The sequence below is a fragment of the Emericellopsis atlantica genome, assembly GCF_019669845.1.
Source record: "Emericellopsis atlantica unplaced genomic scaffold F5Z01scaffold_14, whole genome shotgun sequence".
In the NCBI taxonomy this organism is placed as follows: Eukaryota; Fungi; Ascomycota; class Sordariomycetes; order Hypocreales; family Bionectriaceae; genus Emericellopsis; species Emericellopsis atlantica.
This window is the reverse complement of record NW_025764716.1, coordinates 511083-525399: the sequence shown is the minus strand read 5'-3', so window position 1 is coordinate 525399 and position 14317 is coordinate 511083. Positions and strand designations below refer to the sequence as shown.

Here is a 14317-nt window from a genome sequence, read left to right as displayed (position 1 = left end):
GCCAATGATTAGCTACAGGGAGAGAACCTGAAAGAGAGCCATCTTCGCGTCACATCACAACCAGCATTTCTTGAACTCATCCTTTTACCCTTCTCCTCTCTCTGCGTCTTTCCTTTCCACGTTTGTCCCAGACTACTTTGTTCTCTTACATTGCTACCTCCACCGACACACCATCTTCAAGCCACCGCCATTCTCGCATTCCCGTCCTGCGAGCTCCCCCTCACATCACATCATATCGCCCGGCCCAATGACTGCCCAACATGCCCTCCCGCGAACATGACGACGACACTGTCGATCAGCAGGACATCCAACCCGAAGTAGCGGCTTCTACCACGACAGCCTCCCATCGAACATCGAAAGACAAGGGTGACAAGGACAAGGACAAGGACAAGGACAAGGAAAAGCACCGCCGCTCTCGCGCAGACCGCAAACCCTCAGACCGTGACAAGGACCGCGACCGCGAGCACAAGCGCAAGTCCTCGCGCCGGGAGAAGACTACGGGCGACGCGAGCGAGGTGTCTGGCTCAGTGCGGAAACACCGCAGTCGTAGGGACAAGGACGATGACGGTGCCAGTCGAGTCAAGAGGGCGAGCCGCACGGCATCGGCCAGCGACCTTTTTGCGGGCAAATCCTCCGTCTCTCTAGACTTGCCCCGCATAGCAATGCCATATCCCACATTCAGCAAGGCACACAGCAAGGAGGCCGTGCATAGCAAAGAGGACGTGTCAACAGCTGGGCGCTCAAACCCATACACCCCCGATACGACCGACGTCGGCGGTGAATCACGATGGGAAGGGGCTGAAGACGAGGAGCAAGACGAAAGACGGTCCAGAAGCGCCGAGTATGAACGCAGGACCTCGACGTCAAGAAGATCGACCCGGCCGCCTACACCGCCAGATACCGATGTGTCAGCCGACAAACGACGCGACGATGCTGCAGGCGACGATAACGCCTCGAGACCAAAGAGCAGAACTTCAGGTATCTCCAGATCGGCCTCCTTGCGAGACGAGAGGTCGAGACTGAGCGGCAAGTCGAGGTCCTCAAGCCAGGCCACTTTCGTCAAGGCACCGACCAACAAATCCTACGAGAAGCTGCGCACAGAATCAAGGCTCTCCAGTGGCTCCCAGCGTTCTGCTAAAAGATCGTCGTCGGTGCGCTACCACGAAGGACGTGAGGGGCCTGACTCGTCGCCCTCGACACCCCAGGACGAGTCACCCCGCACACCGACACAGCATGCTCAGTTCTCACCACACGTATATGGTGGCGCACGACCGGAGCCCGCCCCTACACCTGATTTTGAAGGATCAGACATCGATATCCCCTCCAAGACAGCGACGCCAGCGTCAGGTGCACCTCCTCCACCACCACCGCCGCCCCCTCCGCCTCCAGCTATCGACATCCAGGACCTACCACGTGTGGACTACCTACTGCAGAATGGCGGCCTGCCGTTTGCTGTGCACAAGAGATTCTTCGAGGTGATCCCGCGCCAGCAGGGGCAGGGCATTGAAAGGCCCAAGGCGGACGACCTCTTCAAACCGTTCGTCACGCTTCTCGACCAATACAGCAACGTCCTTGACAGACATGGCTCAATAGCCGTGGCAACTGGCCATCGGTCTATTGCTCGCCGTCTGCTTGACCGACTAGAGAATGTCTTCTCAAGAGATCTTCCCCCTCACGGCTGCTCCTGTGTCATCTGTGAGCACAGAGCGCATGAGATCCATTGCGGTTTGACCTGGGGTGACGTGTTGGAGTGGGCGAGCGGACGCATTGAGCTACCACAGTGGCCCCCCTTCAACCTGGCAGAGATCGGTCTGAAGGCAGCGGAGATTTCGGCGGAGGAGACGCCCAACCGCCCACGGTCACCCGTCAAGATGGATCCCGACATTGACGAGCAGTTCAGAGAGCACTATCTACGCCAGTCCATGAAAGTCCGCTCAGCTGTCGACAAGTGGCTGAACAAGACAGCCGATACCCCTGTGCCTCCGCCGCAGGATGTCGACGATGAGACACTTCAATTCGCCATCCTCACAAGCCTCGACCTGGAAGACCGACCCTACTTCAATGCCCTCATGGCCGGTACCCGCGACGTTCGACCAGCGACACGCGCACCAACGCCCGCCAAACACCTCAATCGCAACGACTTCATTGTCAAGACTGGGCTTTCTCTTCAGCGCCTCTATCGTTTACAGCAGACGCCCCGTGACGCAGAAAGTGCCATGTACCTCATCAAGAACCAGCATACCCACGACCTCCTCGTTACCCTCTCCAACATCAACAACTCCGAATGGGAGATTCTCACTTCTGGCCGTTTCGACGGCTTCCTCTGGTCCGGCGCCGATGCCGCCGACGGAACATACACGCCTGCCTTCCCGGACTCGCGCGGTCCAACGCCTCTCTCCCGCGCGCCCTCCGCCGCCAGCGTCCGCTCGAGCACCATGTCGCCATACTCGCGTGGTCCCACACCAGCCTCCTTTGTCTCGCTCACTTCCACCAATACCGCATCTGGTCGCCAACCTGTCTCCAATGACGAAGAAATGGAAATGGCCGTTATCGCCGAGATTGAGCGCGAGATCTATTCCGGCATGGAGCAACTCGAGGATGCCTTTGAGAAACTTCACCTCCAGGCCGAGACTGTCCGCAACGCCCTTCGTCAGCGCGGCGCAGGCCTCATGCAAAACTTGCAGAACAGAAGGAGAATCGACGTCTTGCCGCAACAGGGCCAGACGCCCGCGCCCGGTGAACGAATGCCGACGCACTGGGACTTTGACGGTGGTGAGAGCGAGAGCGAGTGGGGATTTGGCGATGATCTCGAAATCAAGCCTGACGATTCGGCGAGCAACATTAGTAGCTCACGACACAGGAGGCCCAAGAGGCGCACGGAGAGGAGGACGCCAGCGCCGATCGAGGAGGATGACGAAGAGTAACGCATTGCTGGACACGAAACAACTTTCAGAACAGATATGTTGGATGAAACGCACATTTGAGCCTGCCCATGAATCGGAGTTTGGGGGAGGCCTGTCTCTTGAGGGATACCATTTGATTTGTACAGCAGCATGTCAGAGACATGTATGAGATGAATGCAATGACACGTACGAACTGACCCCAATGTGCCATTTCTATTTTTTTGTTCTTATCATCAATGACCTCGCAAGCCACCCTTGAGCAGCTGCTCGACATTACTCGCAAAGCCGTCTGCACCTCCAAACTCGGCGATGACCTGCCGTATGTCCACCTCTTCCACTGTTCTCCGCCTGCCAACGAGGCCGATATTTCGTGTGCTCGGTATTCTCAACGTCTCGGTTTCCACCTCCCACCCACAACGCTCCATGATGTGCCTTGTCCATTCCACCAGACTCGCGTACGTCGAGTTGCCCTTGGACTTGTCTTTTGGGGGCGGGTGACGCTGTCTGGCGCCAGAGAGTGCGTGTGAGCAGCAAGGGATGACCACGAAGGGGCTAGATGATAGGGTTGCGAGCAGCGGTGTCCAGGGGGTAAGTTCATCGGCGTGATTGGATATGATAAAGGTGCCAGTCGGGAAGACTCCGTCATGGGTCGTCGCTGGATCGGCCGGAGACGACGTGGTGGAATGGACAATGGAGGGCAACAGGAGGCGCTGGGCGAGCGACGATCCCGTGGGCGACGCAGAGCATGGGGAAGCATACTTCTGCCATGATCCGCGCGACCGGGCGTCAAACCCCCAGCCAGAGTATCCTTCTTGATTCAGGATGTGCACCAACAGGCCGTTGCCGCAGCCAATGTCGACGAACCCGGGAAAGGGCTGGTCCCGGTACATGGCCGTCCACATCTCGATCAAGAAAGCCGCTATGCCGAGGTCTTCAAAGACATGCTTTACTGGGTCGGTCTTCTCGTCCCATTCGCCAATAAGGGATCTGGCATACCTCCCCTTGAGCTCGGCGTATCGATCCTGGAACTTGACCTGTGGCACGATCAAGTCGTGCTGAACGCGCTTGACGTAGCCCTTGGCCACGCCCTCGCCATGTTTGTGCAAGACTTCCAGCAGATGGTAGGCGATTCTCTGCAGGTTCTTGTCCGCAGCAAGGGGGACGTCCACCAAGGGCAGGAAGTGGACGGAGATGAAACCTGCACCCGTGGACGCGTCCCATTCATGGTAGTGCGCTACGCCCCTGACCTTGGGGTGATAAAAGGGGTAGTCCTCGACAGAGTCAACGTGCGGGATGTAAATGACCAGACTTCTGATGAGGTCCTCCTCGCCTTGCGAGGCGTGTTGGTGGAACGTGCAGGTCTGGTTCATGGGGGCGTCCCGGAGCGTATTTCTGGGCACGAGGGTGCGTACCAAGATCCTCGTCCTCGGGATGTCCTTGACCTCCCTAACCCTAGGTCTGCTCTCGTCTTCGACATCCCCAATGCACGCGGGCGATGCGGCGTCATCGTACACAATGTCGGCGCGGAACAGCCACGACGAGTTGATGTTGGGGTTCTTGATGAGGTTCATCATCTTGTCAAAGAAGATCTCTGGCGAGAATGCGCATTCGTGACGGCACATTTGTGTCCACACGTCGCCGCACATGTCTTCAAACGCTGGCGGTGCATCTGGGGCCACATAGTCAGGCGTAAAGACCATTTTGCCTGCTTCCTCTGTCTGTGATTTCAAAGTCTTCTTCCGGACACTAGCCAATATGGTCAATAAGTGCCAGAGGCTTTTGACAGCCTGTAGATAGTTGCGCTCTTAGACGTGACGATCCATAGATCTGTACTCGTTGTACGTAGCGCAGTTCGTGGCGAAGCTTTTTGCAAGGCTAACTGTACATATGTCAACAGCCAATCATGGGACCGGCGTCTATCGAAATACGGCAAGGCTATAATGGTGTTGCACAGCAGGACACCATCGTCCGCATGCGCGCGTGAGAAGGCGAAGCGGGCGGGTATGTGTCACAAGGCGCGTGCACTGGAGGGGCACCGATCGATACCAGAACGCGATAAGGCATTAATGACTGTAGCTACGGCTTCACCGAAAAGGCGCACAAGAAAGAGAAGAGCATTACAGCACGGCAGGATTGCATGTGCTTGCTTCGTCAATTTATCAGAAGCACTAATTACGAAGCGCTGTGTCGAACTGGGCGCGGCGTATACTTCAGGGTATTGCATGCTGCCTGAATTTTGAGGCATTTGAGGGCAGCGGGCTGTGTGTGCTGTGGGAGTGACGCCAGATGCTGTGCAGCAGCGCAGCAGGTGCCGACCGTGCAGCCTTGAGGCAAACCACAGGCCGCGAAAGTGAGGTGGGTGGGATTGATTGCCCCTCCTTCCCTCTTTTAACTCTGCCCCAGTCTCCTTTCGATTCCTTTCTCTTCCTCAGCACCCGATCTTCGCTTCTGCATCCGCACCATCACGACCACAGACCTCTCTGCAACAAAGTCAGTATATGCACTAGATCGCATCAACGCGCTGCATCATTCTAACATCTTCTTCAAAGGCTTTCGCAAACGCATATTCAATCACCCTCGATACATACTTCAGTAAACCAAGCGTCACAGCCAGCGAGACAGAAAAGTCGGTCGCTACTCCTCCCACCTCTCCGAAACAACACCCTTTTCCCAAAGTCACCCGAGAACTCCGAGTTTATGTCCATCGAAAACCTCAAGTCCTTTGGTAAGTCCAACTCCACTGCCTGGCACTGCATGCGAATCCGTGCACATTGCCTGCACCGGGGCGCAAGCGCACAAAATCCCCACTGAATCGTCTGAGCGGTCTCTGTGCCTGCCACCCGGCGCCACCGCCGCCCCCGCGCTCCTTTGACAGCACCGACGCTAACACATCTCGACAGACCCCTTCGCCGAAGCCGACGAAGACACCGGAGAGACCAAGCAGGCGCAGAATTACATTCATATCCGTATTCAGCGTACGTACCATACCCCAGCCCGGCCCGTACATCACGTGGTCAAGCTCGGAGACGCCGAGGTCGCGCGACACCAGCTGACATGTCACAGAGCGCAATGGACGCAAGACCCTGACTACAGTCCAGGGTCTCCCCAAGAAGTTCGACCAGAAGAAGATCCTCAAGGTCATCAAGAAGAAGTTCGCCTGCAATGGCACCATTGTCGCGGACACTGAGATGGGCGAGGTAATTCAGCTTCAGGGAGACCAACGCAAGGACGTTCAGGAGTTCCTCACGGACAAGAAGGAAGGTCTAGGCTTGGATGCCAAGACCATTAAGATTCACGGTTTCTAAGCCAGACCTGTTCCGTCGTCTCGCCAGTGGCATCCCGGCCACGCTTTGTTGGCGATGAGGGCGTCGGGACAGCGGCTTCTCGGGCTGTGTGTGCAAGTACTTCCTCGGGAGACTTGAGCTGTGCAGGCTACGGGCCTCCATCCCGGACAAACTCTCCAGGGCGACGGGCACGTCTGATCGATCACCTGTCTCGGACGGGTGGTAGGCTGGAAGAGTGACGGGCGGCGCACGACAACGTATTGACCCGTGTCGGTTGCTGGCAGGGCGACGATCCTGGAGGGAGAATCAGGATCGATCTGCGACTGTTCTCTCCCTGACAGATCCGGGCGGGGGCTGGACTATGGGCAAGTGGACACCACCATGGGCTGCCAGTCATTCTTTGCATCTCTGGGCAAGCCCAAACAGTAGTCTAGGCAATACGTAATAGTTTGCCAGAAATCAATACTATAAGCGCGTTGTTTTTTATCCCTGAATCATGTGCATTCTGCATTGCAAGAAAGGTGTCTTGGAAGACGTCCAGCATCTTCTATGTGAAACCCGTACGACCCAAGGTATCGTGTTCTATAGTGACGCCCCAACGCCTTCGCTCTAGCATACTCTGAATGAGGAAAATGACCTGCCATCATAACTCCCGTTGTTTCTTCTCAATGGTATCTCGTACATGCTCTGTAATTCGCATCGTCTCGTTCCAGAAATGCTTCGTCTTGGTGACTACGGGCATAGCAGGGTACTCGGGCTGGTACGTGTACATGTGCACCAGCAGTGTGAGCATGGTGATGTAGCTCGCAATCGAAAACACGTTAAGCGATGTAGACGTTTCTTTCCGGATGTTGATCTTTTGGTGCGTGATGTGGTAGCAAACCGTGAGTGTCTGGGACCCCATGTTAGCCGCCAAGGATCAAGGAGAGGGGGAGGGGGGGTAGGCCGTACGGTCGCAATGCCTATCCAACCGGGCAAGAGGAGTCGCGTGTCCTGGAATCCGCCGGCTAAAGAGAGCACGATACTAGTGATGTAGGCGTTGACGGCGTTGATGGCGAGGAGGCGGACAATTGTGGCCTGCGGTGTGTAGTTTATGAGCCTAGGATGTGTCAGTTCCCGCACATGCGGCAGCCAAGAGAAGAGACGGCCAAGAGAGGCGCACCAGCGTGACATGAGGCAGTCCGTGAAGAAGAAGCTCAAGTAGCCGCTGGCAAAACACCAGACGCAGCCCAGCACACTTTCTGTCCAGGGCGTACTCCTACACCTCGCGCCTTGGAAGGGGAGGTCATAGCCCTCCTCGCCTACGACGATTTGCAGCAGCCGCAGGAGCAGGTGTAGCGCTGAGGGCGTGCCCCACCGTATGGCAGGCAGTATAGATCCCAATCGCAGAGCAAAGAGCCAAGCGTGCCATTGTGTCGGGACATTCAGCATGACGGCGACGCGCGGGTGCAGGACGGACGTGGGCTTGGGCGCAGACTCGAATGCGGCGCCTCCATCGTGGGCGGCGGGTCGAGGGGACGTGGACGACGACGTCGCTGCCGCCGACTTGACAGGTGTGAGGGCGTAGGCCGGTGGTGCCGCTTTCTCTGGTGACAATGGAACGGAGGACGCGCGTGTGTGTTTTGGGCTGCGCGCTGGGGTGGAGGACATGATCTTGTCCCTAGGCCATCGGGGACCCCCTTTTTGGGTTACGTTGTAAAGAGTGCGATTTGGCGATAGTACGGTAGTGGGACTCGATATTGCGAATGTGGGTGTGGAGAAGGAGATGACGATGGTTTTGGTGGGACAGCAGCGGCGCTCGGGGGACTCGGACCAGCGCACCGACATCCTCAGGTACTAGCTGGCCAGTGTGGGCGGACCTACCCTGAACAAGTACCTTTCTTTGGCCGTCGATATTCAATGCAGCAGGTTCAGCTATGAAACCAGGCTCTTTGACTGTATTTATTTCACTGTGAAGCTACGAGTAGGTTATTTGGCGCTTTGCTGTTCTGTATGTCACTGCTATCTACACACAATCTACCTTGCAAACGTATTTGCTAGACAACTGCACTCGTCAAAGATCCATTGCACGGTCTTAAAACAACTCAGTAGTGCAGCTCATAATCGAGACTCACTTTGGCCCTCATCTACGTAACCTTTTGCATACGATATGCCTCGATCAAGGATCAAGTGCTGCCCCTAAACATTGAACATTCCCATGAAGCAGATGAGTCCCCCACAATGAGCTAGTGGTCAGCCCTATCGGTCCAGGCAAGCAGGCGGCTAGCCCCATGCTCCATGTCGTTCTAGACTGCAGTCGGCGGACTCGGTTTGAAGATCATGTCATTTGCCATGCACACTATCAAGGTCGTACCTTGTGCCCCCGTGAAAGCCTTGTGAGAACTGCAACTACACGCCCTCACAATCGGTATCCTCAATTCAAAGGGTTTGACGCGTCCATTACGATCCGTTTTCCACTTGGTTGTGCCATCGCTTTGGAGAAGCGCGCATTGCATACCGTCGTGCGTCAGGGAGAAGTGTGCATCCTTGACTCGGTTACTACCTAGAGACAGACATTTATTAGCTGGCAGTCATTTCTGAGGCCACCACTTCGACGATAGTCTACGCTCAGTTCGTTCACTGGCTGAAGAATCATCGCTCCCCACCAGGGCCACCACAGCGTGCGCGTGACGAGCCGGCGCTGCATGAGACATGACTCACATGGATGATGAGGCTCCCACGAAGTTAACTGATGCCGATCCCCGTTCTGAACATATAAAAATCACAGAAAGATCCTACGGGTAAGTGCGTGCGAGCGTGAAGTCCAATGAGCAAGGCCGCAAGACCCTTCCCAAGCACCCGAGAGCGAGTGGAGCTCGAAAAGTCGCCACGCAATATCAAGTCTCTGAGCTCTGTCTAGAATGTACATGTAACATTGAACGTTTGTGTCATGTAGGAGTGCGTGGGAGTTTCTTCGTTGTCTCAATCTGTAGAGCGCAGTGTCTCCGTAGGCTGTAGATCGACGCTCCTCTTGCAACTCCTGCGTCTTTCAGGCAACGCAGACTGATTTGCTCATGACAACAGATCTCAGCAACTGTAGCGAGCCTGGAGCACCCTGGAAGGAAGCAGATATTTTGAGAAGATGGATATGAGGTGCACACATTTCAACAAAGAATAATATGCAGGCTGCTTTTCCTACGTTGTGCCCGCATCACGTATCAGAGATTCATAAGCCTGGCTGCGTATGTTGCGAGCAAAATTTTGCCATCATGCGGATTCAGTCTTCGATCCACTTCCCTGACCTTCAGTTCGTCCACCTGTGGCTCTGAGGCTGTAGACACGACGTAGATGGACACAAGCATAGAGTCCAGCCATCCATATTCTTCTGGAACAGACCGTAGTTGGCATTCTAGAGACTTTGGACACATGTTGAACAAGCAGCAAGTTGACAAATGGAGAGTAGATACCTCAGGTATGTTTTCAGGGTCCATGTTTTCAAGTCAGCAAACTCATTTTGTCCCAGGCTCATGGGCCCAATCAGCAACTACAAAGACTACATCCACGAGAGCTTACAGTGTTGCGTGGAAACGGTTCCTCCTCACCACGATACCGGCCTTATAGGCCCAATGCTCACCGATGAAGGACCTTGTTCTTGCTTTGTTTATCATCCGATGCACGAGACTCGCCCTCCATCACGAGGCCTGGAGTATCCCAGTTAACACTCCTTCTACAACAGCGTCTCCTCGCCCTCGTCCCATCTCAGGGGTTCCAAAGTTCACCGCCAGTGGAGTTTTGCGAGCCTTGGCCGCCCGAGTCTCTCGCCGGGGGGGAATCTTTTCTGCTTGTGAAGCTGTGACCACATCCACGCGTTGCATGCCCCCTCTCTTCGTCCTCCTTCTCCTTCTCCTCCTTCTCCTCCTCTTCCTTGACCTTCTCTTACCCTTCCAACCCCCTCTCTTCACCTTTGCCTCTTCCTCCTCAACCATCCACTATCCAAATCTTCACTGTCTTCTAGCATCAGAACCTCGAAGCCCCGTCTACTCGAATATCTGTTCAAGGTATCCCCTCAAGGCTTCTTGTTTCTCCTATACTTGCTGTCTTGGCTGCTTGAGCTGTTGTTGCTTCTCTTCCCTCTTGGAACCTTCACCACGTCACAACAGTTCAAGCTTCAACTTGCCATTGCCAGATCCACTCCTAGCTGAAAGGCTTCACAACCAGGACCATACTTCTACATCTCTTCTTGAGCTACTCAAAGCTGCCTGATCACATTGTAAGTCACCATAGGCTCAACTATTCCCGCCATGTTCCCAGCCGTGCCCTCTTTGCACGCAGTCGTCGTTGCTAATCCGCTTCTCAGATGGAAAATTATCGTACACCCAAGGGAAAGGTCGAAGGGATCGATTTCATGGGCAAGAGCAAGTCTTTCGACGACTTGCACGCGTCCACCGACGACGGTACTAGCTCGGGCGCCAATGTGTCCTCTGCAAGCTCCACGACCGGCTTGCAAGTCCCTCCTCGTGGTGAGTTTCTTCCTTTCCTCTCTGAACTGTTCCAAGAGTTCTTCGCGAATCATCACCAAAAGTCTATCTGTTTGTTCTTTGAGGCGATTTGTCTTCCCTACTGCTTTCGCTGCACTGGCGGTTATGCAATTCCGCAACTTCTTGCTGAGCCGCGATGGGTGATCTTCCTTCGTCGGTCAGGCCAAAACACAATTTCTATTCTTTTTCTCTACAACAAGCCTTTTCTTGTCGTTTTTTCTGCCACCGAGATCTTCCATAGAGAATGGAGAGGAACCTGTGCTCTCCGCGAGCGCTGGTTTCGACACTGTCCCTGTTGGTCAATCATTTCACCGCTGTCACAGACAGTAACAAAGTTGCGGTCAAACACTCCTCCTTGATGAGCATACAAAAAGTTCTTTCAGTTTGCATGGATCCCTCAAGAGTGCCCAGCACTGTTGGGTTGTTGCCTTCATGTTTGCCTGGACATACAAACGGCCACACAAACACCACGGAAGCAGCAGAAGCAAACGCAATTTGCTGCAAAGTTTTGTTTCATGTGCCTTCTGGCACTTCTGAATCATTTTGACCCCCATGCACTTCTTTTTCATGGTCTGCATCGGCTCAGACCACGGGATGCCCATGACAAACAAACCTCCAGTGCCGGTCAAGCTTCGCTGAGAAGAAGACTGAATATCTGGCTGTGGTCCAAGGGTACCATTCCAACTTTCATGCAAGTGCAGAAAAGTGCAGATAATGTCTAGCAAACATTCTGACGTGCACGAATGTCCACAGTTGCTGCATAGGCCCATAGCGTCCCTGCGTCTCCAAGTGATGGCACGCGTCAATCCGTGGATTGGAAACTAACATTTGTCAAGGATCATCAATCAACTTCGCCGGTCGAAGCAAGAAATCTCGAATCAAGCCTGATCAGAACCTTCGAGCGGCTCGCTCATTTTCCCCATCGAAGACGTAAGTATTTTGCATGTGGCTGTTGTTGTTGTTGTTGTTTACATCAGGAGAGATGACTAACCGCTCATAGTTTTCCAGCAGAAAATCGCTACACCAAGCAGCGCAACATGGAGCACGCGCGCTACGCAAATTCGGAAAACTCGGGGTATGCTACTTCAGATCAACTCACAACTACACTCAACTGACCTCGGCGGCAGCACTACTTCGTCCCATGCTCATGGCGGCGCCCACGACCCCTTCGTAGATCCCGGTGACAACGACAGCAGCGAGCGCACCTTCGAAAACGAGAACTCAGACGAAGGATACCAGGTCGTCCGTTCCCGTGGAAATACCCACGAGATGCCGCCTGGCACTTCCCTGGACGCGCAGACGATCTACCGTCCTTCGGCTTGTGCCTTTGTAGCCAAGTAAGTTCTGCAGAGTTTACTCCAACTTGGGTCCAGCTCTAACTCTACATAGCCTCAACCGCGAGGAATCTGTCGACACCCTCAGGGTAGAAGTGACCCGAGCCTTTACACGCTTTGGCACGGTCTTCGTCAAGATCCGTCGTGATCCCCACAAGGGCAACCCGTATGCGTTCTGCCAGTTCACGGTCCGACACTCTGCTCTGTTGTTTTTGTTTGGCCCTTGCTGACCTTGCCTAGACTGACGAAGCCATGGAGACAGCTCTGGCCCGTGGCCGAGGGTTGTATATCTGCGACCGCCCCTGCCGCATCGAGCGGGCCAACGCCAACTGTAAGTCACCAGTCTAGCCTCTGAATTGTCTCCGTCTTTCACCTGACAATGCCTGTGCATCCTTCCGTAAGGTAGTCGAACAACATCAATAACATTGCAACAGGCAAGTGGGTCGTCATCGATGCCCTGAACTCGCGCATCACTCCGCGCGATGCCATCGAGGTACGCGATCTCATGCGGAACTTTGGCGAGATCTTTGAGGTCGAGCGCCTGTCATCCCGTCAGAAACGCCAGCTCGACGTGGTTGACGGACTCCTCGTCATCTTCAAGCGTTTTGAGAAGGGACGGGATGTCAAGGTACGTCGCTCTAGTTATATACAGTAGTCGAACCACAACACTGACCCATTGACGTACCTTAGTCTCTCCAGCTTTCACTTGGAAAACGATACCAGATCCAGCTCTATGAGTCTCGCGCCGACTCTTACGCTCGCCGCGCACTGGATCCCATGGAGCAGTACGAGCAGGACTCGCGTTCCGCTTGGGTCGGCAACTTGGCTGGAGGTGTCACCGAGCTCGAGCTCGAGAACGAGTTCGAATGCTTCGGCCAAGTATACCAGGTCGACCTGCGCCAGAAAATTTGGTTTGACGACGACGGCCGCCCGATTCCCGGTAAGTTCTGACTTGATATCCGACATGTCGTTTCCGCATTCTTCGTCCAGGTCGCTTGGGTGCTACTGAAACTTGCGCTGACCTTGAGATAGGCCGGGAGGGCGCATTCGCTTTCATCGTGTTCCTGTCCCCTGATGCAGTCGACCGCGCAATCGAAGGAATGGTAAGTGTCGCACTTCTCCCAACGGCACACTCGATGGATCTTGACTGACACACTGCAGAATGGGCAGCCTTAGAAAGGCCGCACACTTACAGTACGCCGCCGCGAGTCTCGCGCTTTCGAGGGCACGGGCGGTTATCGCGCCCCCAACGCCGCTCGAACTGCTGGGAACCGTCCGGTTAACGCGATTGCTGGGCCGTCCACCTTTCCGAACACCATGCCGGCTACGCCACCCTCTACACGCTCTCGTCGCTTTGACGAGTCCCGCTCTGGTGGCTATGGCACTGCTGTCCTGACGCCCCCTTCTCTGGGCGCCTCGCGGATTCAGTCAGCTCGCCAGGACAATGCTATCACTGCAACAACGCCTTCACACGGTCCACGTGCGACGGCTTCCTCGCGAAGGTACTCAACCCTTGATTCTAGAAGGACGCGCGGGTCTGTGTCTCGCTCTTCCCGAGGCGACGTTCGAGACGCCTTCCCTGCTCTCGTTGAGGAGCGGGATCGCAACACTGAATCCAAGGGAAAGACGCCAAACCGTCTAGCTCAAGTGGAGTCTGCTCCCAATGTTGCCTCTTCTGAGGAGCCGACTGCGACTTCAGCGACAGTCACTGCCAATCCACGTGCCCAGGAAATAGTCCAGGAGACGGGCCATGAGGCCACGAATTTGCCTGGTAGTTTCCCTGGTCCTCCTGCGCTGCAGCAGTACGGCATCATGCCTGGACAGGGTGGTTTCATCCCATTGGATCTCTACCAGCACCTCATCATGAGCGGTTGGCTGCCGCCTTACCCCGGTCCTCCACCTCCTCCTCCTCAGTAATGAGGCATCGACGGTTCTCAACGAGTAGTACCCTTGGGATCACCAGGGCTTGATCTATCGCTTCATTTTTGCTGGACTCACTTTTCACACACTCATTCACGATTTCCTTTGTCTAGTTACCTGGACTTACCTTCCACACACTCATTTACGATTTCCTTTGTCTAGTTACTAGACCAGTATGTTCTTGGCTTTGCCGTTTGTATCTCCTTCAAGAGGTGGCCTTTCGTCCGTTATATAGGCTGGTTTCCGCATTTGCTTCGGTTGTCAGAGTAGAAAATCAAAACACAGACATAAGGGGAGATGTACCCCAACAAAACGTGCTCCCTCGTGAGGTCGCGACGTGATGATGTCGAAAGCCTTGG

At 54.9% G+C, this 14317-nt stretch overlaps 5 protein-coding genes across 5 annotated transcripts; 3 read left to right on the top strand and 2 right to left on the bottom strand.

Annotated features, from left to right (window-relative positions):
- Window positions 1–260: 260 nt before the first annotated feature.
- Window positions 261–2924, top strand: F5Z01DRAFT_636823 (putative 5-Methylcytosine G/T mismatch-specific DNA glycosylase; the record flags this gene model as incomplete). Its single annotated transcript, XM_046262238.1, has 1 exon — window positions 261–2924. One exon carries the CDS (start codon window positions 261–263, stop codon window positions 2922–2924), a length of 2664 nt encoding a protein of 887 aa, XP_046118087.1.
- Window positions 2925–3030: 106 nt separating this feature from the next.
- F5Z01DRAFT_119938 (uracil-O(2)--methyltransferase) lies at window positions 3031–4896 on the bottom strand. Its single transcript, XM_046257473.1, has one exon. The coding sequence runs from the start codon at window positions 4601–4603 to the stop codon at window positions 3137–3139; it is 1467 nt and encodes a 488-aa protein (XP_046118086.1). The 5' UTR covers window positions 4604–4896; the 3' UTR covers window positions 3031–3136.
- Window positions 4897–5600: 704 nt separating this feature from the next.
- On the top strand, window positions 5601–6208 carry F5Z01DRAFT_636821 (translation initiation factor SUI1; the record flags this gene model as incomplete). The annotated part of the gene is made up of 3 exons (XM_046262237.1): window positions 5601–5628; window positions 5804–5878; window positions 5967–6208. 3 exons carry the CDS (start codon window positions 5601–5603, stop codon window positions 6206–6208), a joined length of 345 nt encoding a protein of 114 aa, XP_046118085.1.
- A 466-nt stretch (window positions 6209–6674) lies between these two features.
- Window positions 6675–7928, bottom strand: F5Z01DRAFT_656132 (N-glycosylation protein-domain-containing protein). Its single transcript, XM_046263558.1, has 3 exons — window positions 7350–7928; window positions 7139–7286; window positions 6675–7079 (listed from the first exon to the last, which is right to left on the bottom strand). The coding sequence occupies exons 1-3, from the start codon at window positions 7835–7837 to the stop codon at window positions 6831–6833; spliced, it is 885 nt and encodes a 294-aa protein (XP_046118084.1). The 5' UTR covers window positions 7838–7928; the 3' UTR covers window positions 6675–6830.
- Window positions 7929–10125: 2197 nt separating this feature from the next.
- On the top strand, window positions 10126–14301 carry F5Z01DRAFT_736971 (uncharacterized protein). The gene is made up of 10 exons (XM_046266796.1): window positions 10126–10686; window positions 11541–11634; window positions 11705–11779; window positions 11832–12041; window positions 12094–12226; window positions 12279–12369; window positions 12473–12666; window positions 12729–12978; window positions 13071–13141; window positions 13215–14301. Exons 1-10 carry the CDS (start codon window positions 10524–10526, stop codon window positions 13953–13955), a joined length of 2022 nt encoding a protein of 673 aa, XP_046118083.1. The 5' UTR covers window positions 10126–10523; the 3' UTR covers window positions 13956–14301.
- Window positions 14302–14317: the final 16 nt, after the last annotated feature.

Bases quoted from the DNA above. Each gene is read 5' to 3' on its own strand.
- F5Z01DRAFT_119938 (XM_046257473.1), bottom strand. From the start codon at position 4,603: ATGGTCTTTACGCCTGACTATGTGGCCCCAGATGCACCGCCAGCGTTT.
- F5Z01DRAFT_656132 (XM_046263558.1), bottom strand. From the start codon at position 7,837: ATGTCCTCCACCCCAGCGCGCAGCCCAAAACACACACGCGCGTCCTCC. The intron at 7,287-7,349 runs GTGCGCCTCTCT...GACACATCCTAG, and splicing joins GACTGCCTCATGTCACGCTG to GCTCATAAACTACACACCGC. The intron at 7,080-7,138 runs GTACGGCCTACC...ATGGGGTCCCAG, and splicing joins GTTGGATAGGCATTGCGACC to ACACTCACGGTTTGCTACCA.
- F5Z01DRAFT_736971 (XM_046266796.1), top strand. From the start codon at position 10,524: ATGGAAAATTATCGTACACCCAAGGGAAAGGTCGAAGGGATCGATTTC. The intron at 12,979-13,070 runs GTAAGTTCTGAC...ACCTTGAGATAG, and splicing joins CGACGGCCGCCCGATTCCCG to GCCGGGAGGGCGCATTCGCT. The intron at 13,142-13,214 runs GTAAGTGTCGCA...GGGCAGCCTTAG, and splicing joins ACCGCGCAATCGAAGGAATG to AAAGGCCGCACACTTACAGT.